This window comes from Salvia splendens, chromosome 14 (genome assembly GCF_004379255.2).
Source record: "Salvia splendens isolate huo1 chromosome 14, SspV2, whole genome shotgun sequence".
NCBI lineage: Eukaryota > Viridiplantae > Streptophyta > Magnoliopsida > Lamiales > Lamiaceae > Salvia > Salvia splendens.
This window is the reverse complement of record NC_056045.1, coordinates 1,831,345-1,857,647: the sequence shown is the minus strand read 5'-3', so window position 1 is coordinate 1,857,647 and position 26,303 is coordinate 1,831,345. Positions and strand designations below refer to the sequence as shown.

At 37.2% G+C, this 26,303-nt stretch overlaps 2 protein-coding genes and 2 pseudogenes across 2 annotated transcripts; 2 read left to right on the top strand and 2 right to left on the bottom strand.

Annotated features, from left to right (window-relative positions):
- Positions 1-892: 892 nt before the first annotated feature.
- Positions 893-4,360, top strand: LOC121765636 (annotated as a pseudogene).
- Positions 4,361-4,801: 441 nt separating this feature from the next.
- Positions 4,802-12,361, bottom strand: LOC121765834 (WD40 repeat-containing protein HOS15-like). Its single transcript, XM_042162091.1, has 14 exons — positions 12,190-12,361; positions 10,885-11,030; positions 10,353-10,794; positions 10,098-10,192; positions 9,937-9,983; positions 9,116-9,260; positions 8,943-9,006; positions 7,452-7,610; positions 7,206-7,327; positions 6,588-6,662; positions 6,372-6,425; positions 6,231-6,304; positions 5,369-5,443; positions 4,802-5,284 (listed from the first exon to the last, which is right to left on the bottom strand). Exons 1-14 carry the CDS (start codon positions 12,248-12,250, stop codon positions 5,065-5,067), a joined length of 1,779 nt encoding a protein of 592 aa, XP_042018025.1. The 5' UTR covers positions 12,251-12,361; the 3' UTR covers positions 4,802-5,064.
- A 5,766-nt stretch (positions 12,362-18,127) lies between these two features.
- On the top strand, positions 18,128-21,329 carry LOC121765635 (annotated as a pseudogene).
- Positions 21,330-22,653: 1,324 nt separating this feature from the next.
- LOC121763429 (transcription factor MYB73-like) lies at positions 22,654-23,822 on the bottom strand. The gene has a single exon (XM_042159440.1). The coding sequence runs from the start codon at positions 23,690-23,692 to the stop codon at positions 22,823-22,825; it is 870 nt and encodes a 289-aa protein (XP_042015374.1). The 5' UTR covers positions 23,693-23,822; the 3' UTR covers positions 22,654-22,822.
- Positions 23,823-26,303: the final 2,481 nt, after the last annotated feature.

Genomic DNA, 26,303 nt, shown 5'->3' with positions numbered 1-26,303 from the left:
CCTTAGCAGTCAGGGGGAGAGTAATATTCGGAATAATAATGATATGGACCCGCTAAGTTGGATCTCAATGTCAATGCCAATGCCAATGCCAAGCAATCCTGAGGCAGACCTAACAGAGAAAGCAGTAAGCAATTCCGCTGAACGTGTCTCTGATGTAGTAGAGTCTATTGTGGAAAGTGACATCGCTTCAACTATTTCTCCGTCAGGATTATCCAATGTAAGTACTCTTGTGGATACAGTTAATTGTTTGGCTAACACTGTGAGTACATAGGAAATAGAAAATTCAGTTGAGACTGCAGAGGGGGAAATTGAGGAGATCGAGGTAGAAGGAGTTGACCCTGACACTGGGAGATACATACTTCCACCCAGGTCAAACAGAGGAGTTCCACCAAAGAGGTACACACCATAAAAGATGGACAGGAAAACACGCTACTCCATTGTGAACCTGGCAAAAGGCCATTTATCAGAAATGGCTCAGGCTTTCGAGAATGCACTATATGAAGAAGAAGAAATCCCACAGACATGGGAGGAAGCTATGAAACACAAACATTGGAGGGAAGCAATGAAGAAGGAGATAGATGCATTGATCCGAAACCATACATGGGATAAGTGCACTCTGCCAGGAGGAAAACGACCGGTAGGTTGTCGGTGGGTCTTCACCATCAAAAGAAGACCTGATGGCTCGATAGAAAGATACAAGGCACGGCTTGTCGTGAAAGGATACACTCAGACATATGGAGTGGACTATTCGGAGACCTTTTCTCCGGTAGCCAAAATGAATATTGTTCGAGTACTGCTATCTATTGCTGCTAATCGGGACTGACCACTGCACCAGTTCGATGTGACGAATGCCTTCCTTCATGGTGAGTTGAAGAAGGAAGAGGAAGTTTATATGGAGGCACCCCCAGGTTTTGCAGCAGATTTTGAGGCAGGCGAAGCATGTCGATTGAGGAAGACCTTATACGGATTGAAACAATCCCCAAGAGTGTGGTTTGGGAAGTTTGTCGGGGCAATGATTAGCTATGGTTATACGCAGAGCAATTCAGACCATACTCTATTCTTTAAGAAGCGAGGGATAAGATCACGTGCCTAATCATATACGTTGATGATATGATTATTACAGATGACGACCTAGAAGAGATTGAAGACTTGAAGAAGAATCTATTTAAGGAATTTGAGATGAAGAACTTAGGTGATCTCAAGTATTTTCTAGGGATTGAGGTTCTAAGATCAACAAAAGGAATTTTTCTGCGACAAAGGAAGTATATCTTGGACATTCTAGCAGAAACTGGTCTACTGGAGTGTAAACCAGCAGACACTCCTATGGTAGTTAATCATGGGTTGCAAATCAGAGAAGAAGCTGAGTTAACCGATCGTAGTCGATATCAGCGATTAGTCGGAAAACTCATATATCTCTCTCACACTAGGCCTGATATTGCCTATGCAGTGGGGGTCGTGAGTCAGTTCATGCATAAGCCGCAGACGGATCACATGGAGGCAGCACTTAGGATCTGTCGATATTTGAAGGGAACTTCTGGTCATGGAGTGTTGTTTTCCAAGAATGGACACCTTGAGATTCATGGATATACGGATGCTGATTGGGCAGGAAATCCAAATGATAGAAAATCCACAGCAGGCTACTTTACCTTTGTTGGAGGTAACTTAGTAACGTGGAGGAGCAAGAAGCAGAAGGTGGTGGCCCTCTCAAGTGCTGAAGCAGAATTTCGTGGGATCAAAAGTGGATTGACCGAGATATTGTGGCTAAGAAGGTTGATGAAGGAGATTAATTTCTCTCCTAGCAAGTGTCAGTTGTATTGTGATAACAAGGCTGCTATAAGCATCTCACAAAACCCAGTCCAACATGATCGAACTAAGCATGTGGAGGTAGACAGACACTTCATCAAAGAAAACATTGAGCAAGGTATTGTTGAGCTACCTTTTGTTCGCTCAGAAGATCAGCTTGCCGACATCCTGACTAAGGCAGTTAACTCAATAAGTTTTGAAGATGTGCTTTCCAAATTGAGTATAGGAGACCCCACCACTCAATCTGAGGGGTGTTAAGAAAAGGGAAGATTCATCACAATGAAATCCCACAAATTGGGAGCCAATCACCCAATCAATCACCGTGTGAATATTTCTCATAAAATAGGATTATTGACTTACCATATATATTGTATTCCTACACCCTATTTAAAGGGAACATTATACAAGTAAATATATTATCTCATTCAACACAATACTTTCCTTTCTATTGCTTCCTCTCCCAAAATGGTTCCTATACCGTTCAACAGTCCGGTCAAGAAAACTGCGTGTGAATCACTCGCTTGGCGGCGAAGAAGAGAGCTGCTGAGGAGACGCTGCAGCGTGGCCCGAATAAGAGAGTGGTTTTGGGTGAGATTCAGAACGTTTTGACTCCGCAAAATCTGGGATTGGGGAAAGGGGAAAAAGAGAACGAAGCTGAAGAGGAATGTGAAGGGGGTACAGAAGGATTTGAATTCGGATGCGGAAGAGAAATCATATGATCCGCAGCGTGTGTAGCTTATGCTTCGGAGATATATGAGTATCTTCACAGAATGGAGGTGAGTTTGAATTTGATTTAATTTTTAATTTGAGTTGCATTCTCTTTTGTGATTGAATGAGAAGAAAATGAAATTAGCTTGTTTCCAGTGTTTGTTGATTGAATTGATTGGGATTTTAATTAGTCTTTTTAGGGATTTGATGTTTACTGTTTTGGATCTTTCCTTGTTTAGTTTCTTTAGTCAAGAAACGCTGATTTGGTGATGGATGATTTATAGTCTTCCAATTTGTTATGTTTCTTGATTTAGGATTGTATTAATTTTATAACTGTTGGGTGAATGAATTTAGGGATCTATTAGTTAGTATTGAGTGGAGTTTGTGGTGCAGAAGGAGGCAAATAGAAGGCCGTTGTCGGATTATATTGAGAAAGTTCAGAAAGATGTGACTGCAAACATGGGGGGGATTTTGGTGGACTGGTTAGTGGAGGTTGCTTAGGAGTACAAGCTTCAATCCGATACGCTGTACCTAGGAGTGTTGTACATTGACAGATTCTTATCCTCGAATGTCGTTACCAGGCAAAAGCTTCAGCTTGTTGGAGCTTCAGCAATGCTCATTGCCTGGTGAGGACTAGATTGATTGTGCTGTGTCTCTTAGTTGAGCCAATGTGTTAAGTTGTGTTGTGTCGTGTTGTGTGTATAGCTGTGCTGAGATGCTTTTGTATTCGATCTTGATTTGCAGGAAATATGAGGAGATTAAACCTACCCATGTGGAAGACTTCTGTTACATCACGGACAACACGTATACTAGGGAAGAGATAGTGAAGATGGAGTCGGACGTGCTCACGTCTCTCAAGTTTGAGATGGGAAATCCAACTACAAAGACATTTCTCCGGTAAAGACTTGTTGTAATTGATGTTTTTTTCATCACTTGTGTAATGAGGGCTAAAAGGGTTGCTCGTTTGTTGCTTGAATTGCAGTCGGTTCACTAGGATTGGTCAAGGAGATAATGAGGTGAGCTCATGCTCGAAAATTTGAACACGCTTACTTTTGTTCTGTTCTGTGACATGTTGTTCTGATTGTTATGTTGTCTTTTTGCAGAGTTACAATCTACAGTTGGAGTTCCTAGGTTACTACCTCGCAGAACTGAGTTTGCTCGATTATGAATGCCTGAAATTCTTGTCGTCTTTGGTGGCTGCTTCGGTCATATTCATCTCACGATTCACTCTCCAACCTAAGCAACATCCTTGGGTACGTACACGTGTTTGAGATAGATTTAGAATGAATCGAACCATCTTCATTTCATACCTGAGTTACTGGATGTTATGATTACTACTGCAGAACTCAGCTCTGCAGCAATACTCGAAATACAAACCATCCGATCTGAAGGAATGTGTTCACATCCTTCTTGAGCTGCAATTGAGCAAGAGAGGAAGCAAGTTAGTTGCTATCAAGGAGAAATACAAGCAACATAAGGTGTGTAAAGTGTAAACTTACCTCCTATAGTTAGTTCATGTTTGTTGAATGCAGATTACTGATTTTCGAAATGATTGTTCTTGCAACAGTTTAAATGTGTGGCAACGCTGTCTCCACCTTCACAAGTGCCGGAACTCTTCTTCGAAGATATCAAAGATTAAGTTTAGGGGCTGAAGAGATGAAATCTTTCAGTGTACATATAGCTGTATATCTAAATAATACAGTTTATAGCTGCATTGTTGATGAAACAAGGGTGTGTTTGGTTTCGTTTCGAGCTCGGGATAATCAACATCTTCACTGGAGTTCTTTACATTTTATATGACATTCTTGAGAGTTTTTGCTTGATGGGCAATAATATTCTTCTTTCGTTCTGTGCTGGTCTCTTTTTGGATAAATTTTACTCTTTGAGATTCATCAATATAAATGTTTATTCAGTTAAATAAGCTCTCTCAAGTTTTGGACCTGTTGAAAGGAAAATTTGGGCATTGAATTATCCATTGATTGTATCTCTTCTATTTATATGTTAGGGAAAATAAATCAATTAGAATATAAAATAAATTTTATTTGATGTGTAAACTCAATCAAGTTTACCGCATTTTAAATTTGACACATTAAAATGATTAAAAAATATAGAATTGCTGTGTATTCAAATAATTTGACATAATAAAACTACGTAAAATCACATGCAGCGCAAGAAAGGGATCATCTTTCTAGGGACGGAAAGATTACAAAAAAAATCCATGTATAATGCAAAATTCATGACCAAATCCAAACGCAATAATATCAAAAAATGAATTTGGGCTAGATCCATGTAAAAATTAAGACAAGATCATGCAAACCATGGTCCTCAATAAGAATTTCTACAAGTCAATGAAATCCCATATCCCACTACACAGCATTCATGAGAATTTACATTTAAAAGAAAGCTCTTTACAAAAACCACAGCAATTAGGTCTCTGGTTTTCTGAAACTCTAAGGTTATAAAAGCACCATTCATAACAGATTGAGGCCTACACTAAGTCAGCATCTAAAGTAAGGCTTTTAGGACATGAATGCACAAAGAATGCTGTCGTCTCTACATTCGGAAGTCCAACACGGACACAACGTTGTTTGCGAAACAAGCGGCAATCTTGTCACCTTCTTTGTTCCAGCAAACTTCAAATATCCCACCATTTCCGCTGAAGGTCTTCACAATCCTCGCTTCCTTCACTGACCACACGTGCAAGCATTTATCTAGTGACCCGCTTGCCAAATACTCGCCATTGGGGCTAAATGCAACGGAATAAACAGGATCCCTGAATTTATAATCGATGAAAATCAGTAACATCATTGCTGTTATACAAGTCGCACTTTAACGGCTCAATATTCTCAGCACATACCTGTGGCCGTCTAAGCTGTGCAAAAGATGTCCAGCATCTACATCCCACAGCTTTATGGTTGAGTCAAATGAGGCACTGCAGAGATGCGGTTAATGTGAAAACAGGCTAAGATGAGAAAGGCATATAAAAAACACTACGTTTAGGATAAAGGTAAAAATTAGTGCATAATCTCCTTCTTGAGGTTCATACTTCTAGAGTTTCCTCCGTGCAGGTTTCCTAGTTTGGTTATTTCAGCCGTTTCCCATAACTGAACTAGAACATATTGCCATAGACAAATCTAACATGAGATTTTTTACCTCCTGATTGAGAAAATAGTGAATACATCCCGCTCCAAACAACTTTTGTTAATTTAAGATGATTATTAATTATTGGAGCCAACCTCTGAGAAGACACCAGAACTCTTGTTCACAGCTAAATCTAAGCCAAAGGTTCAACAAGATGTTAGGTCGTTACCCCATGCATAGGCCTTCTCCTCTTATTTTACAAAATAAGCACAAGCAAACCATAGATTTATATCTTTATGATGGTGATGGCGGCGGGGTACGGAATGGCCCAGATTTCTGCTGCTTTGGTCTTAAATAAATGGCACTATAAATGATGTATTAAGGTGTACCCAGAATTGCCAACTTAGCCTTATCCTACATACTTCTGCCAATTTTAGGTTTATCATAAGTATTGATGCCTTTCCTTCTCCTTTTCTGATCTCATCTATTTCGCTTATAATTTGTTCCCCTTGTTTTTCTTTTTTTTAATCTTCATAGGATTCTGCATATGTGGTAAGGAACAAGAAACAGAAGGTGGCATCCAGCTAAATGGAAACAGCAGAAATTAAAATCATTCAATAGTTGTGCAGCATAAGTACCTTGCCAGCACCAGTTGCTGATTTGGGTTGTTCGTACCAGGCCCTGTTGGACTCCACCTGACAGTGTATATCTCCTGAAAATAATGTCCATGGATCAGCAACTCGACTCCGCAGTGTCAATGGAAAAAAAGATTAACATACTTTGGAATGTTCCTTTAAATCAAGCAAGCACGTGTCCTGTTTAATACTCCATATCTGCATTACATTTAAACATAACAGAGGTTATAAGATGCCAAAAGACAAAGATATTAGAAAGAGTCAAATCTAGAATTCATATAAAAACAAGTCATTGGGTTACATTTGTCAAAACATTTGATTTTGCTAGCTGATAAAAATCCTGTGTCAAAATTGACTAACCTTTGCTGTAGAATCATCAGAGCATGATGCCAGAAGTGTGCCTGTTGGATCCCACTTGATAGCATTAACTTCACACTGAAGAAGCATATTCAAATGTTAATGCGAATGAAGTTATAGAAAGTAAAATTAAAGTCACTGAAATTGATAGGATCATTAACAATGTAATTATGGAAATGGAAGAGAGCTCAGTAATCAAGGCTTGAGGAAGTGAGGATGGGAGAGGTAATAAAAAGACATAAAGGAACTCAAAGTTATCGAGGTGGGTTGCAGAGAGTTTAATAGTGTAGATGTGTTCATGAAGAACATTCTTTAGACATGCACTGCTTACACCCTTCTCAAGATTTTCTACTGAGTACATAGTTCCTTCATTTTTTCCAATAAAGATTATTTATGTAATTATGATTTGAAAACCAGTCCACTTTCTGCCCCGTTTAGACATTTATCAAGGGCATATATGTGGATGCTGTTCAGGCTAATGCCCTCAAATAAGGGACTGTTCTTTCTAGATTGCCACATGGTACACAGAATAGTATTCAACGAAACCTTGTCTCTTCCAAATGATGGTTATATGTCAAGTACAGGTAAAAGGAAGTGACAAATGTGAGAATTGAAAGGAACCTGGTGCCCTGAGAAAGTTTTGATCGGCCGGTTCTCTCCAACTTTACAAACATATATCATGCTGTCAGTCGAGCATGTAGCAAATGAAACATTGTTTCTCCAATCAACATCCAGGGCAGGAGCTGCAAGTATGTATACAATCACAAAATAACAAGTTAGAAAACAAAAGCTTCCCAGTATTGTTTTCACCAACAGAAACAAAAGAACAAGCTCAAGCAGAACAGTGGACAAAGGATACAAAAGCACCTGAGTGAAATTCGAATTGTTGTCTCCATTCCCCTGTCTTAATATCCCACACAATTGCAGTTTTATCAACACTTCCACTAAGAAGATAATCTCCTTTCTTGTTCCACTTCAAGGAGAAGATAGGCCCCTTATGTTTATTTAGTGTACTGACCAATTCCCCTGGAAGAAAAGAAAGCACGGTACATCATGCACATGTGAAACGAGAGTGGATCCCAATTACCATTAGACCTTATATATACCACACTAGAATATGCAATTCTGCAGCAATGAATTTAAAATCCAACTTTTAACAACTTAATGATTAGACACCTAAGTGCATGCATACAACTTTAAATTGTATGGCATTGTTACAGGATCAACATTTTTTTCTCCAGATATCTAAACAAGGTCTCCTATCTGTTGTAGTAAATGACATATATTTTCCAGAACTTCACGAATGAATTTCATGTTAGTCCATATGAATGCTATTACTTTGTTATTTGTATATATTGATTGGAGAAACATTTACGCGTGAAAACCTTTGAAAATTGTTTTCTTAAATCTTAAATAACAAAGACATATTAAGATGGAACACTTGACCAATTCAGTAAATCACTGAATAGGCTAGGGGAAGTCCAACTTGACGGGACCAATCCTGTCTGAGCAGAGGTTCGCCCAGAGAAAGGGTTAGAATTCCTTACTCTCTTTGTTGTTGCAAACCACAATAAATGTGAGAGTAAAGCACTAAGCTACAACTTTTTCCTTCTATGGTTTCTGCTCCTAAATTTAACGATGTTTCTTCTTAAACTATCGCAATACATCTTCCAAGCCTCCACTTTGTTTGTGTTTATTTTTATTTTTGAATTAACAATATATAACTAATAGAGACCCTCCTCGAGAGATTTGGACTTTTTAAACTTGATACATCAAGGCCAAGTGCCTTCCACATGCAAAGTTAAGAGATGCACAACACAATCTAATTTTCCAGATACTATATAATTCAACAAAAAAACAGGACGAAGTTTGCAGCAGAATCAGAAATTCAAACACAAAATATCAACTATAAGGTAATGAGCAGCTTCATGAAATCAACCTTTATAAAAAATTATACTCCCTCCGTCCCCAAAGAGTATGTACTTTGGGTTTGGCACGGGTTTTAATAAATAAGGGGAAAAGTAAGAGAGAGAGAGAAAGGGTAGTGGAAATAATGTCAGTGGAGAGTGGGGTCCACATTATTATAATGGTATAAGTGTTAATGGTAATGGTATAAGTTGTAAATAAAATGATGTGAAGGGGTAGTAGGTTGTTTGAATTTTTTAAAATTAGAAAGTTCATACTCTTTAAGAACGGACGAAAAAGGAAATAGTTCATACTCTTTGGGGACGGAGGGAGTACTATAGGCCAAAGTAAAACGGTTTTGTTCACATGATTAAAAAATTCAGACAGAATGTCAAAGATTAAATGAGGCATGGATTTGAATTTTGAACAAATAATATTATGAGGAAGTCTAACCATCTTTGCTCCATATCCTTGCTTGGCCATCATAAGAGCCAGTAGCAAGCAGCGTACCGTCAACCTACAGATTGTTCAAGTTTCTTTATAGGCATCAGATTGACCACATCCAGCACAGAAAGAGAAATGAATGAACAGAATAACAAATACAAAAATTCATATATAATACTCACGTTCCAGTCTAGTGTTGTCACATCTTTGCTTTTCTCATTTGTTCTACCCTTGAAATGCCTAAGTACGACATTGGAAGGCCCATTTTCTGTATTGCAACTAGATGGCCCATCAATAGTCCAAATTCTGGCAGTTGAGTCTCCAGACCTATCAAACAATAGCCATAATGAGCATAGGATGAGCCTGGATGACAGTAATTAATCAAGTGTGATATATGTCATTTTCTAAGGGGAAAGCGAACTAGGGAATCTGGAGGGTACATTAATGAATTCTTAAGATATAAAACAAACACGATGCATCACCATGTCAGAAGACTTCCTTTTCTAACTTCCCAATCACATTTTTCTAAATTTCTTATAGTTTGTAGTTATTCTTTTTATTTGCAGATATAGGCTCAACAGCTCAAGTATTATTGCTTCAAGAAAGTTTGTTATTTGTTGTGCCAGATGAGATTTAAACCCTACATGAGGAGTAGTCTCGGTCTAGCCTTATTAGCTATTGGCCATAATACCAGAAGGCAGAAACTGATAGTGTTATCACCCGAAGGTCTCTTTGACAAACAAATAAATAAGTATAGCCACACCTCATATGCCACAAACAATCAATAGTATCATGCACGGTCAGGAAGGACTCCATAAATGAAGAACTAGGTTTAGACCCCACACACAGATTGTACAAATAAAACCAAAACATTTCAAATATATGAAGAAGACCAGGGATGTCTGACAGACAATGGGAAAAATAGAGAGGATTAAAATGCCATAAAAGCAAGGAAGTGAACATAATTTATCTAAAATAAGTAATATTAGGAGTTTAAGCTGACCCAGAAGCCAGAAGTGACCCGGTAGGATTCCATGCACAGGCAAAAACCTGTGATTGTAAAGAAACATTAGAAAGGCATGCGCCCTAACTAAACAATATATTTATCATGGTTCCTCTTTTAATCAAATGGAGATTAAGAATTTCGCAATAATATGACCAAACCTCAGAAGAGTGACCTTGCAAAACTGTTACATCGCTGCTTGGGAATTCACAGGGCACGGAAGGTAAACTAGCGCAAATATCCATGGGTTCTGGCCCTATAATATAAATATACAAAATAAGTTACATTTCTTGAAAAGTGACAGAATTGCTACACTGCACATTAAGACACCAAATCTAATCACTCAAGGAAGATTTTATAGTTACAGCATCATATGACAAGTACATGAGTGTAAAAGAATCTGATATGGATCTTACCTCCGTCATTTCCATTCTCCTCATGTTTACCATTTACCTCATCCTCCATGTGATTTACACCACTGACGTCCTCAAAGGGCTTTTCCTTTTCTTTTTCTTTTCCTTTATCTTTCTCCTTCTCCCTCTCCCTCTCCCTCTCCTTTTCCCTTTCCTTCTCTTTCTCATTCTCTTTCTCCATTCTTTCTCTATCTCTTTCCTTTTCTTTCTCTCTTTGTTGTTTTTCACTCTCCTTTTCTTTTGCAATCTCCTTTTCCCTTTCCATCGCAAGTTTGCGGTCATGTTCCCGACCATTTTCAACATTTTCTTTCTCTTTTCCCTTGGATTTATCCTTCTGTATATTTTCTTTTTTCTCTTTTATAATCCTTTGAAGTTCGTCCACATCTTTTGTTATCAGATCCAAAGGATGCAGGAACTGGAAATCATCATCTGTTTCCAAATCATCCTGAGGATGTGAAAGAATCAGCACAGAATACAGAGACAAGGGAAATATATATCTCTAATTACTGAGATTTTAACAGTATGGCACTCTTACAGTAGTCAAGTTTGCTTCTAGTTCAAGATACTGAATTCCTTTCTGAACAAATGTCACGAGAGCCCCAGGTGGAACAAGATTACCGTCAATATTACTTTTATTGATCCCAGCCTCATATCCTAAAGCGAACGCAGAATGTGTGAATCCTGAAAACAATTATTCCAAATAAAAGTTAATTATGCTAAGAAATTGTAGTTACAAAGTAATTATTCTCCAAAGAACATTGCATAATGAATACTAGAACATATGACTATTGCATAACGAATACTAGAGCATTAACATTATCATATTCCAATATCTTGCATCCCCACCCAAAGAACATGAAAAAACCTATAATAATACACTTTCACAAAAGTTATGGTACCCCTGTGTAAAGCTAGTAAATTTTCATTATGAACCAATAGCTTAGCTTCAGCATAATAGCAATAAAGGTAAGACCTTGATAAAAGATATTTGAAAAATAACAAAGAAATGAATGAAGATGGAGAGGTCAGTACAACACATGAGTGATAAGCTACAAAATCCATAGAATATTTTATTAATGCTCTACTGAAATACACATTGCACAACCACATTATAGATACTGTAAAAAGGGGACTTGCATAAAATCAATTGATTAAGCCTTTGAGCCTGCACGAATGCCCTACCGGATTACAGAACACTCACTTTCTTGCAATATCTAACAATGTGTACTTTTGTGTGACCAGTTTCAGTATTCAAATCATAAGAAAAGCAGGCTTTGTCAAACTTGCATCGCTAACTTCCTTCTAAAGGCTCAATTCCTATATCTCTGGAAGCATCTAGGGGTAACATTACAACTACCTTAAGAATAAGCATAATTCCCCTCTGTTTACACTCATAAAGACTTCATTTTTCTTACATACAATTGTCATGACTAATTGACTATAACATCTAATATCTTCAATTCAAAACAGTATCCCAAACCTAAAAGAATGAACAAATACTACTTCCCTAACGAAAAACCATGTTTCCTAAAGCGTCAAATCAAGCAAAAGTCCACCCTTAATCAAAATGGAAGTTAATTGGGCTGCTTATTTCACAAATCCGTATCGGCCAGTGGGAGAAACATGAAATCTGAATTCAATACAACAACCTAATTGCGCCACCATAAGCAATCACTCCAGCAACCCAAACCTCCACCCCAAGAAAATGGAAGAAAAACGAAACCTTTCTCCAATATTAACAATAGAGATGCCATTTAGCTCATAAATTAATCCCAATTATGATTCTGGAAACCCAGTTCCCAATTCAAGAATGGAGGGAGAGCGACAGAGGAAGAGTTACCAGATTCGTTAAGATAGCGGAAGATGAGGTAGTTCAACTCGGCGGAGGTAATTGCAATCATTTTGGAGAATCCCCTGCATGTACAGCTTTCTCTCTCTTTATCTGTAAATTTGGGTGAGAGAGAGATTTAGGGGAAGAATACTGCTGCAAATTTTGGACTGGGATTTTTCCGATTAGGGATTTAGGAGAAACCGAAACTGTAAAAAGACCTAAGTACCCTCGACTTGCTCTATTTGTTATTCATTCAAAAAAATGATAGATGTCACGTTTATCCTATACTTTGGCACTTTTCCCTATTTCATCTCAAATATTTCAAATTTGACCAAGTTTATTTAATCTTTTTGGTTGGCTAGAGAGATTTTGGTATTCAAAATTGCAGTAATTAAGGATCACCTAATCTTTTTTCTACTCCACATTCACAAACATGGGTATGGATCCCACCATCATATAATATGTTTGTGAGGGATGAAGTAGGAGATGTATTACAAAAAGGATGAGGTGATCTAAAGTGTCAAAATTGATTGGGGATTTATAGATACATTGATTAATACGATCTTTGAAGGTAATTTGATTATAATGATGAAAAGTATGCCTGAGACAATCAACATGATCGATGAAAGAGTGAAAGACAATACATCCATTGACCTCAGAAAAACTACAAACAATAACAAATGTAAGAGCCCATATGATACAACAAGCAACACAATACCAAAAGACGAAAGTTGGTAGAGTGACGACACAAACATGGTGAAAAAACGTTAAGTCAAATAGATCTACGCTCTTAGTACAACGCTATAAAGAAACGTAAAAGAGTGTTTGGAACTCAAAAATATAATGGGTTGAATCAAAATAGGCTTTCTTAAAACTACAAAGAATTATTTATAGATAAATTAAAAACTTATCTCTCCTATAAAATTTATAAAATTAAAATAAAAGAGAAATTATGTGTACATAAGAAATTGAATTATGCTTTAACTCAAACTTCAGTCTTGTCACTTCTTCCATGCTTATTTGGGTTGCATCACACATAATCGTGATTGTCCGACCATCTCAATTGAGTTAGAACGTTATTAACTTTAGAAGTTCACTGCATAATAACTGGAAACACAACCAATTTATTAACTATAAAAATCGTCAAAGACAATTTTGAATCTGAGAATCATATAACTCCATATTGATCACACTAACATCATGTCTTTGATACCTTAAATTCAATTGGCAACTTAAAGTAAACATGATTGCATAAAATGTGCATGTCCTTGAGTCTGCAATGTGATGATAATTTATTCAAGGCAACCAGAGAGTGAACTTTGCTAGATAAGCATCGTGATCTTTTTTTGGGCCGGTCAAAATAGAGGTGGGCCAATGATAATGGGCCATGAATCAATTCGAACAAATTTATGTTGGATCATTTAGAAATTAATTTTGTTTGAATACAGGGTTCCCGTAAAAAGCTGGCGGCGTTGAGCCGTTTAGTGTCATCTATCACATATTTTTTGGTGCATATCACAATCTATCACAATCTGTCACGTCAACTATATCTAATTATCAACAAAATCTATTGCATGCAAGTTTTTAATAAAAAAATTCAAAATTTAAATCAATAATATTTTTTTACTGTATCTCAATTATTAGTCCTATCCAATCTATTCTGAATTCAATATTTTAATTTTTCCTTCTATTTAGGAAATTAATGTAACATAATCATGAAGTGTAGCACATGGAATAATAAAAAAATCATACTGACTTTGATTGTTAGCCGCTTAAAGCTATATGAATAATAAAAATGTTTTAAAACCCTCGTGATACACCCAAAAAAATAACACACTAGAGTATGATAAAATAAAGTAATGCTAAGCTTGAAACCCCCTTCGCGTAACGGGCCCTAAGTTTGGGGTAGCATCCGCAGCGGTGAGTGGACACCCATCCGTCCGTCCGTGCCTGCGAGCAGCTGACGTAGCGCGTTCTGATTGGCCAACGACATTTCCGTTGGAAATTCATGTTATTTAAATCGAAAATAATACCAAAAAAAAAAAAAAATCAGATTCCCAAAAATATGACCGTTTTTTACATTTTTTCTGGAAATTTTTTTGATTTTTTTATTCCCAAAATCATCTATAAATACACACATTTATCATCCATTTTTCACATCAAATCATATCTCATTCATATTTTTTCATACAACTTATCTACATTTTCCTCTCTCACTCAAACCCTCTCAAATGGATTTCGTCAATCTCATTGCAGAAGCGGAGCGCGAAGAACAAGAATACTATGAACAATATCGTGCCGCCTATGTCACCGCGAATACCCCTGCCCCTCCTCCTCGACCAACTAGATCAACTTGCTGCTACATCCATCGTGAGGCTAGCTTTTACGACGAGGATGAAGCCGGAAACTCAACCGTGAGGTCTCCCCCACGCCGAGGGGTGCATACGACAGTGGGCGAGATGATCGAAAGAAGGAACACAATGCGCGATACCCGAGCCCACATTGAGCTACAAGAAGACCTAATCAAACACATTTGGCGAAATTCGTCCACGAGTAGTGGTTTTTTTTAATTTTATGAATTTAATTATGTAATTTTTCATTTTTAGGATTTTAATTATGTACTTTTTAATTTTTAGGATTTTAATTATGTTATTTTTAATTTTTTAAAATTTGTAATAGTATTCCGGATATTTTTAATGCATTTTAATTTTGTGAAATTATTTTTATTTAGATTGAATAATAGAATGGTGGGACCTTTGAGCTTGTCCTTGCGGAAGAGCACGGATGTGGGTGTTGTGCTCTTGCCTAAGAGCATGGAGTAAAAGTGGGTCCGGGCCCACATCCGTGCTCCAACGAGCACGGATGGGGATGCTCTAACAATAAAATAAATAATTATAATATAAAGTTAAAATAATAAATTTAAAAATAAATAGTACTCCCTATATAGTAGAGTACTAAGTGATTAATTGATTTTGGAATGATAGATTCAATTATTGTTTATATATTAGAATGAGACTTTATTTAGTTCCCACAACACTACACTAATTGATGCGTGTAATATTAGAATTTTAAATCTTAGAAAAAGCTAAAATTTCATTTAAATTTAGTACTACTAGCTTTTAGACCATTCACAATAGGAATAGCCCAGCAATAGCCCAGCCATAGCCTAACCACTGCCACATCATCAGCACTAAAAATCCTCCTGCCACATCATCAAAACAAGCAAATAGCACAGCAATAGCCCAGCCATAGCCTAGCCACATAATATCCACATCACTATTAACAAATATATACAAAATGAAATAATTAACAATCACACAATATACGAAATTTAATTTACGAGACATATACGGGAAAAGTTTAATAATAATATTAAAATTTAAAAAAGTACAATAATTTTTAAAAGTACAATAATTTAAAAAAACACATTAATTTTAAAAAAAATACAAGTGGTGCGAATGAAAATGACGAGCAAAGGGCGTATATATAGTGTTTCGGGAAAAAAAAATTTAAATTTCGCGCTGGGCGATCCGGGCGCTGCAATAGCTCCGAGCGGACCGCCCAGCGCCACGTGACCGCCCAGCGCTGCGCGGTTTCTCTCTCCATTCGCCCGCTGGGCGACTGCAATAGACCGCCCAGCGAACCGCCCAGCGCCGGCGCTCGGCTGGGCGGTCGGCTGGGCGGCATTGTGGATGGTCTTAGTGTTCATCATACTCCAGTTTTTACTTTTTACATTATCCATTGGTTACTAGCAAGAAGGATGACCACCAATACACATCCGTACATACTCTATACATATAGGACCGTGCGTGTGTGTATAATGTTGACAGTGTTGGCTTCAAATCATCAAATCAAATTAGGTGAATCCCATTACCTCTCAAAAAAGAAAAATAAAATACTCCTACATTTCAAATAAATTCACAATAACAATTTTGAATTGACAACGGCCGACGGTTCATGTTTCAGTTCCTATTTCAATTCAACTTTAATGTTTTATGGCCGATTTTTTTTTTCTTGATTTTGAGTCAAAATCCTTAGTTATCCGCCACTTCAATAAATTCTAGAACCGAAACTAAACCGGTAAAATTAGTATACCAGTTCTGGTCCAGCATATGAAAAACTAAACAGGGCCCTCAAGATCTTGAATCTCTCTTTCTTTTACATTTATATAAACACACCACTTGTACTCAAAAAAAGACAATCCCTTTTGTACAAAACCCTCTTCCCTTCCAACAAACACCATGCACTATTTTAAGCTCCAAAAAATCCCCATTTTGTTTCTACTTACGTTGTTGCTCTCTTCCACAATGCTTGTCTGCAGCAGGCAAATTTCCTCCTCCAAAACTCAACACCAACACTTGCAGCTTGAAGAAACCGTGAAGCCTGATTTCGATCCCTTTTTCTCCGGCAAAAGACGAGTTCCGAATGAATCGGATCCCCTCCACAATCGCTGAAGACTAATCACTGGGTTTATTTGTTCAAGAGAAGAGTGAGAACTGAGAAAGATGTGTGTTAGGAGAAGAGTATGTATCATTGTATACGAGTTTTTGTGTATATTTTCTGAAAATATTAATGAAATCGTGGGGCTTTGTTTCGTTCTATATTATTCTCTCCGTCCATGATTTAAAGTTTTATTTTAACGGAATCTACGTAATCGAAAAAATTTACAAAGTCACTTTTATTAGTTTTATGATCTATATAAATGTAATGATTTAGTGAAGGAAGAGATCCATTTATTTAAAAATTTGTATGTAATTTATAAAATTAAAGCTATCTAGTTATAATTTTTAATATATTAAAATTAAAATAAATAATGCTAATATGAAATTAATGAAAGCTATGCACATAGATGATGCTAATATTGTAGGTAACTAACATCATCTATTTTTATCATGTTCTTGTTTAGTATTACTTCTACACATTGAAGTTGGCGACTTACTTTTAAGAATTTTTAAGCAAAATGAAGATGCTGTTTCCTTTTTACACCTAAATTTATTAGCAAATTTTCTTCTTTATGTTGTTCTTTTTCCCTAATTTAACAAGTTAATTTTTTTTCACACACTTTCACTTGTTTTTCATTTGATTAGATTAATTTTATCCACCACTTTTTTGTTACTCCGTAACACTAGTTACAAAATAAATGGGCAAGACAAGAGTACTTAAAATGTGGATAAATAAGAAGAAAATGGAAAGAGTTAATGGTGGCTTTTTCTCTTTTGTTGGCTCCATGTTTCTTGTCTTTTTGTCTCTTCTATTTTTTTCTTATTCAGCTCCCTAACTTTTCACTTTTACAATACTTGTTCTTTCTATTTACAAACTAAATTTTAAATTTTTTGCAAAGGGAAAGAGTGAAGTGAAAAGAATACGTTTGTGTTCCAATGCACAATTGCATGCGTCCATTGGCTTGTGCAATAATTAAGCTATTGTTATTAGAGACTTATGCATTGATTCAAATCCATTTTCTTTACTTTTTTTTATTAAAGTATAATTAGCAAGCTAAATAATTTAATGGGTTTGTATATTGGCTATACATTTCAGCAATTAATGATGTAGCTATAAAGATCCAGCTATATGTTTTTGTAATATAAATGATCTGAAATTCTTAATACATTTGGATTACAAGCAAATGATTCTTCACATAAATTAAAGATAATTTATTATGAATCCATGTTGTATATTAACGTAGCATGAAATCGACCATAGACTGACCAATAAAAAAAACATCAAACACATGCTCTGATATGAGCATGAACAGATTGGCCAAATCCAAAATTTCCATACATGTAAATTTTTACTTTGATGCACCAATTAAGACAATAATTAATGGTTTAAAAATATAATTCAATATTTATCATTTAGATTTTACAATTTGGTCGAGATAGATATTGTTACATTCACATTCACTCAAGCAAGACAACGATCGATCCGTGTGATCTCAGAAACAAACATGAAGGTGATGATCAACAGATTTTCTTACATTGATTTTTTTGCATATATGTTCCTAAACATATGAATTTTTGTAGGAAGAAGGAACGGATTCGACATTGGTCACAAATGGTTGTGTGGATTATAAAGGCAGGATTGCAAGCAAACAAACTACCGGGGGATGGAAAGCCTCCCCTTTCATCATAGGTCTGTTTTCTCCTTTAATACTACTATATAATATCGGAGCTTTTATTGAGAGGTCCAACAACTCTGACCTTTGGCAACGAGATCGTTTGGAACAGGGGCGGATCCACCTTAACATAAAGTGGGGCAAATGCCCCTCCTCAAATATTTTTGACATATGCTATTTTGTCAATTTTGCATTTTTTTAAAAAAATTTCTTTATATTTGCCCCTTCTCAAATTCTCAAATTTCCCTTACATATAATTTTGCCCCCGCCCATTTATATTCCTGGATCCGCCCCTGGTTTGGAAGCCAACTCAGAGTGGTGGCTAAGTAAAAGAAGTCAGTTGTGAACTTGTGATCAGTGTGGTAGTGACCAATGAGTCCAAGTTTTTTAATGCAGACTAGTCTTTTAAGACGAATAATCATGTTTGATTTGTAACAAAAATCAATATCATCATGTAGTATGTAATGATCAGAAGTTAATGAAAAATGATTGTGTTTTATTTTTGATGGTAGTGAACGAGGTTGCAGAGAGGTTAGCATTCTTTGCTGTTGCTGTGAACATGGTGGGATATCTAGTGAGAGAGATGCATCAGCCATTCCCAGATGCAGCAACTCATGTCACTGACTGGATCGGAGCTGCTTATGTTCTTACACTCTTTGGAGCTTTTCTCCCAGACGCCTATTTAGGCCGTTTCAATCATCATCTTCTCCGTCATCTATGCACTGGTGACAATTTTATCTATCCATCCCCGTTTCTTCGATCCTCTTGTCTTGATTTCTTAAATCGACGAGAGATTCATGAATCTATTCATGAAGAGCCAACTTTGTTGCTTTAGTTGGTACAAATTTTATAAGTATTCTTATTAATACAACGTATTGATAAATTCTGTTTAGGAGTCTGGAATTTAAATAGGACAATGCCCCTCCGGTCTTTATTTAGAATAGTAATTTTATTGATGAGACTCTTATAGTCGGTCAAATTAGAAATTACTGAGAGCATTAGCAATGGGCCGCAAGGGACGCCCTAAAGCCCGCCCTATGCACCGCCACGTCAGCATTTTATCCTCCTACCCATCCACCTGCAGCGGAGCGCCCTATAAGCCGCCCTAAAAGCCGTCCTAAGCATTTTCTTTATTTGAATATTTAAATAACTACAAAAATTGGAAAAAAACCTTCATTTCATTTATTTGAATAAGGCTCGCGTCAAGGTCCGACTAACGCCCTTTGAGGTACTACAGTCGTCGTCGTGGTTCATTTTTGTTTGTGAGAGATTATCGAAATATTCGTATGGAATGAGAGAGATGAGAGAAATGTTCGTATGAAAAATAGAATAACAAACGAGGTTTAAATAGACAAAAATTCGAAAAAAAACACGAAAAAACATTGCATCGTGGGCGGACCGCGGACGATCTATAGGGTGCGGACGATGCATCGGGCATCGTCCACACACCGAAAGTGGGCGGACGATGCCTCGGGCGGCCTATCGTCCGTCCCATTGCGGATGCTCTGAATTTTGATTGGTTACACACTAGGGAATGGTGCTCTTGACCCTCTCAGCAACCATAGACACCATGAGGCCGCCTCGGTGCACCCGACACCCCTGCATTCCATCAACAACTAACCAAAAAGCGTTCCTCTACTGCTCGCTAGCCATCATCGCCCTAGGCACCGGGGCATCAAGCCGTGCGTCTCCTCATTCGGAGCAGACCAATTCGACCAATCCGACCCCAACGAAGCCCAGAAGAAGTACGCTTTCTTCAACTGGTTCTTCTTCGCCATCAATATGGGAGCCCTCCTTGGGATCACACTCATGGTCTACATCCAAGACGAGTTCGACTGGGCCTGGGGCTTCGGAGTCCCCACCGCGGCCATGATAACCTCCATGGTCATCTTTGCCGCGGGTTTCATGCGGTACCGCCACCAAAAGCCCTTGGGCAGCGGTTGCAGTCAAAAACCACGTCAGAGGGGTTGGGGCGGTGATGGAAGCGGATGACCTTTATGAGGTCAAGACTAAGGAATCAGACATTTTTGGTGCAACAAAGCTCCATCACACCAAAGAATATAGGTATATCTATTCTGTTACTTTATATTTCACTAACTTTTTCTATCCACTTTCCTTTATATTTTTTAAAATTCGAACCAGTACACGTTCAGTACTATTTGTAACAGATTTTTGGACAACGCCGCCGTCATAACGGATCAAGATTGTGACAAAACAAACTGTTGGAAAATCTGCACGGTAACCCAAGTCGAAGAGTTCAAATCCTTCGTTCGAATCCTCCCAGTGCTTCCACCATCGCCCTAGCAATCTCCTTCACTCAGCTCTCCACCTACTTCATCATCCAGGCAGGCACCACCGACCGAAAACTCGGCTCGATCTCGATCCCGGCGAGCTCGAGACCGGTCTCCGCGGTCCTCAACGCCCTCCTCGCAGTCCCTCTCTACGAGAAGCTAGCGGTCCCCTACCTCCACTGCAAGACAGGCCACCCTAGGGGCCTGACGTCCCTGCAGCGGATAGGGGCCGGCCTCTTCGTCTCGATCCTCGCGATGGCCTCGGCCGCGCTGGTCGAGGCGAAGAAGAGGGGCCGGGCACCAAGCCAGGAGATCAGCATCTTTTGGCTTTTTCCCCAGTTTTTTTTAATGGGACTGCCGGAGGTTTTTATGTAAGTGGGGCAGTTCGAGTTTTTCTACGACGAGGCGATGGATGGGACGAGGAGCATCAGCAGCGCGATGCTTTTGAGCGAGATCGGGAGCTGGCTGAGCACCGCGATTGTTAAGGCGATAGAGGGGGCTACGGGCGGGGCGGAGGAGGGGTGGCTGAGGAATGATTTGAACAAGAGCCGACTTGAGTATTTTTATTGGATTTCGGCGGGGATTAGTGCGGTGAATTTTTGTGTGTATGTGTGGGTGGCGCGGCGGTATAAGGGGAGGGGCGAGGCAGCGTGAGGGATGAGTCCGCGGCCGTGGAGTTGGCCGCGGAGACACGGAGTAGTGGTGGTGATGGTAAGGCTGAGTTTCGGAGTGTGGTTATATGAATGAAGTGTGTGACATTTGCTTGATGTTTATTTTTTTAGTTTGGTATATTTGTTTTAAAGTTCTTGAATTCTTTGATGTAAAATCTCAACTTCTTAATTCAATATCATTAAATTTCGATTCCAAATTATCTCAATTCTCCAATTTGAATTTAGAACAAAATTAAATGATTGAAACTTCAAATAATTATCAAACCAAGCATATCTCAAACACACATATATTGATACACAACATATTCATGTCGGATCACAAATTTGAATTGGAAATTAGACTGACAGTTTCGATTTCGTCATAAATGGGTTGAATGAGAATCGACATTATTGTTCGGGTGATCTGATTCTATTTTCTATGTTTTCGAACCATGAGCTACCTATTTCGAAGTTGAGGATAAATTAATACTACTCCACTATGAAAAAAACAATTTGAACCCACACCATATTGGTTACAACCTTAAACCCATATAACCCTACCAACCCAACTCAAGAAAAACCCAATACAACTCCTATTGGTAGTACTTGCCTCTTTTCAAATTGGAACGTGAATTGATAAGCATGTAATCAAACCATAAATAAGATAAGTCAAGTGTGACTAAATTATAGTATTTGATGTAGACTTTAGTAAAATATTGGTTTCCATTTGAAATTGTTTAAGGTCATACACGAGACGAATACGGTATTCAAATCCAATCTTAATTTCCTATTAGATCCGTATGATTGAAAGCGTAACGATTAACGGATGATTTGATCAAAAACTAACGGTTGAAAAGTTGTTAACCAAAGTTCAATAATGCTACTGCAAGACAAGACATTTTGTAAAAACATAAATAAAGAAATCAGATTTTTCAAAAATAAAACGAAACTTATGAAAAATAGTATATATAAATAATCAATAATTAGATTATTCTAGACTATCCAATAAAGATGGAGGTTGTTTCCGTTATTTTGATGCAAATATTATTTTTTTTTATCTTATACCATTGCTTAAAAGACCTTATTCTAATAATGATAAGAAAATTCAAAATTGCTTCCCAAAATGCAAAAAAAAATTCATATAAATTCATTTAAAAGTAAGTGTTAGGTTAAAAGGAAGTCCAGTGCATATTTTTTCTTCGAAGCTATAACATCTGAATTAAGTAGTTAAGAAACTCATTTCCAAAACACAAAGACAGAGCCTTTAAATTCAAAATCAAAACATTTCCATAAAAAAATCCAGAAAAAAAGGCAGAACGATTTTGTGCTCAATTAAGTCATTGATTTGAGTTCAAAAATCTTAAAACAAAATGGCCAATTGATATTAAAAAAAAGTAAACAGCAGAGAAAATGTAAATATTCAGTTTAACCAGCTTTAAAACTTTCTTTTCCCCTTTTTCATGACATCCAAAATTACCACTAATTTTGAAATTAAACCAAAACATTTCCTCTCCCAGAAAAAAAGTTTTTTTTAATCATTTCCCCCTCATTGAATCCCCAATCTTCTTCAACCTCCGCCGATTCAATCAATCAATCTTGCTAATTCCCATCCGCTTCACCACCGCATTCCTAATCGCCTCGCTCTGCATATACAAACCCTTCTCCTCCGCTCCCGCCATATAATTCCGCACCTCCTTCCTCACCATCTCCTGCATCACCGCCAAAAACTCCGCGCTGAAAAACTGCTTCTCCGCCGCAGGGCCAAACTGTTGATTCTGCATAAACGCCGGCGGCAGATTAACCACCGGAACGGGTTTAATCGAAGGAGCCGCTACAATTTGGGGGTCAATTTCCGAAACCGATCTCAAATCAGGACTCGGGCTCGGGTCGAATCCGGGTAGCGAGAGGCTAAGCGAAGTGACCGGGTCGGGTCGGGCAATAGACCGACGCATAAAATGACCCGAATGGCTCGAATCGCTGACATCCGACCCGTCGGGGCTGCCCGGGTTGAAACAGAAGCCCGAGGCGGAAGGGTTCGAGCCCGGCCCGAGGCTGGCCGATCGCTTGAGCGGCGGGCGGGCCTCGGGATCGAAGTCGTTGAACTCCTCCGACATGGAGACGCACTTGCGCTTGAGCGTGGAGTTCCAGTGGTTTTTGATGGCGTTGTCGGTCCGGCCCGAGAGGAGGCGGGCTATGGTCGCCCACTTGTTGCCGAAGCGCGCGTGGGCCCGTACGATCGTCTCGTCCTCCTCCGGTGTGAAGGCGCGGTGCTCCACCTGCGGCGAGAGCTGGTTGCACCACCGCAGCCGGCACGATTTCCCCGATCGGCCGGGGATCGATTTGCTGATCAGAGTCCAGTTTCTGGGGCCGTGCTTCTCCACCAACTTCTGGAGCAGCTCGTCGTCCTCCGGGCTCCACGGCCCCTTTATCCGATCCGATTCGCTTCTCGCCGCCATAGCACGAAAAATGAAAACCCTAGATTTTAGGATTTAATTTTAAAAAACTGAAATCCCCTAAATTTATGAATATGTGAGGGTTTGGATATGGAATTGATTGTTTATGTGTAGGTTTGAAGAGGCAGAGGAGCCTCAGTCGCCTTTAGAGGAGGGTGGAGGAAAGGGGTATATATATACGAGGGCGGCGGTAGGGGTGATGGGGATTACCGGGTGGGCCGGTGACGGTTACCGGCTGAAAGGGCAGTTACTAGTGTACAGCTGGAATGGGACACCCGTCACATTTACATAATTTCCGGAGTGGTAGTATTTTTCAGTTTGAAAGCTAAAAATTCAATTTAAAATATGTACTGGTATGAAATTTGGATTGATTCACAAATATTTTTAAACAATTTTTGATGAAATTATAATATGGCGGACGACAAATTGTAACACTCCCTTTATTCACAAATAATAAACTGAGCTAAATTCTTTGTAGACATCTGAAAATGAGAAGATAGAGATTATTTTTTATAGACAGATGTAGTGTATGAACATATTTAAAAAATATTTGCAGTATGTTGTACGTGAGAGTTAAATCTTGTATTTGTCGGATAATTGTGAAGAAATCATAATTCTATAGTTTTTTTTAAAATAATTTAAATTACTGTACGAATTAAAATTCGACTAAAATCACACTTCCTTCATCTGCAAATATCTGACTCGCTTTTACTCTAATCATGTTTTAAAAAATATAGGTGTAAAATGTTAATGAAATATTTCTCTGTTTTATACACTTCATCTGTCACATGTTAAATAAAGCAATATTTTGGTTTAGAAATTAAAAAAATGTTTAATGACTTATTTTGGGAGAAGATAATGGGAAAGAGATAGAGAAAATAAAGTATAAGAAATAAGAGAGTTGTTTTTTTATAGAAAAAAACAATTAATATGAAATCTTTTGAAAATAAATATAAATAAGTTAACTTGGGCGAAAGGGGGATAGTTTTATTATAAATGCGAATAAAATGAGCTACTAGAATGTATAAACTACTTATCTAATACTCCATAATAAAACGATATATATTCATGGGCAGATTAAGTAAATTTTTTAGGGAGTATTGATTTCTAATCATAAACTTTGGCCAAAATTTGATATTTTTCATAAATTCTTAATGTTGGTCGAAAAAAATAATGAACTTAACTTTTGCAATAAATTTCCTCAAATTAAATTTTATTTATTTATTTTTTACTGTTAAGAAATTCAGTGGGGTAAGTTATTATATTTTTTCAGGCGCTAATTCATTTTTTTATTTACTCACCTGCCGTTTTGGAAGTTAATTACACGATTAAGGAGAGAGGGGTTGTTACGGTTTTTATTTATTTTATTTATTTTTATTTTTTTATTATTGTCCTAGCACCTCTAAAAAATACGGTTAAGGAAATATGGTTTAACGATATTTTTAGAGAGAGAAAAGGTTGATAGAGAGAGATGCTGAGCTGGCGCAAGACGACAAAATAAGACTAGCAAACGGGGAAGAAACGGCAAATCCAGCTGTAGACTCTGACACTACGACCTCCGTTAGAATGGCCACGTGTCAGTTTATTCGAATATGAATTAAAGCAACTTATTTTTTTGGTTAAGAACAACTGTTTAGTCAATTTATTGGTTAGTTGATTTTTTCAGTTTTTTTTATCATTTAATATTTTTGTTGAGCGTACGAGATTCATTTATTTAGTTGAATTAAATGCAATTTATGATCTGAAATCTGAATGTGGAACAGTTGTAAAATAGGCTGGTACGTTAGAAATATAAATAAAGAGTTATGTTAGTATATTAATTTATATTATATTTGATTAATTATGGCATTTGTCGATATATTTTAACAATTTAAAGTTAAAATTATAATTCAAACAATATATTATTATTCTCAAATTTTTTAAATTTGAGAATTGGGATTTTATTTAATCATATGGGTTTAATCACGAAGAAAATTAATTTCTATGTCTTTGATTTCAAATGATCCTTTAATAAATTAAAAAAAGTGGAAATATTGTTTTAGGCCCAAAGTGAATGTCTAGATGCGCTGTATTTACGTATTTATTTATTTGTGGTTAATTTAGTTACATCATGATTACGTATTTCTCCAACATTTATTTGACATATACCGTCAAAGCCGCTATTCATTCAATTCGGTGCGTTCCTATTTTTCATTCAATAAAAAAATTATAAACTGATTTTTTTAATGTTAATTTAATAACTAATACTATGTAATCAGTAAACTGATTAAATAAATTAAATAAATGACATTATTACTCAACCAAAAGCAATATTTTCATTTACTTTGATTTAATCGATGATTTAGAGGAGAATTACATTTTTTGTTGATGTTTGATACCAAATCAATACAAGGAGATTATTATTATCCACATAAGAATTTAATGTGTAGCCCCTGCCTACGAAATTTTAAGAATGTTGTCTATTGCTTTTATTTATTTTTAGTCAAAAATTAAACCAATTGCTAATTACACTACGCAGTAGACAACTGCACATTTTCTGTCATTGTACAAAAATTGTTTGTTTTTATCATTGTTGTCATTAGAGTAAATGGTTATGTGTGCAATTTACATAGCT

Excerpts from the sequence above, each read along its gene's own strand:
- LOC121765834 (XM_042162091.1), bottom strand. The coding sequence starts at position 12,250 with ATGATTGCAATTACCTCCGCCGAGTTGAACTACCTCATCTTCCGCTAT. Across the intron at positions 9,261-9,936 it reads GGGTCACTTCTGGCTTCTGG|GTCTGGAGACTCAACTGCCA; the intron begins GTCAGCTTAAAC and ends ATTGTTTGATAG. Across the intron at positions 6,663-7,205 it reads AAACTTTCTCAGGGCACCAG|TGTGAAGTTAATGCTATCAA; the intron begins GTTCCTTTCAAT and ends ATGCTTCTTCAG.
- LOC121763429 (XM_042159440.1), bottom strand. The coding sequence starts at position 23,692 with ATGGCGGCGAGAAGCGAATCGGATCGGATAAAGGGGCCGTGGAGCCCG.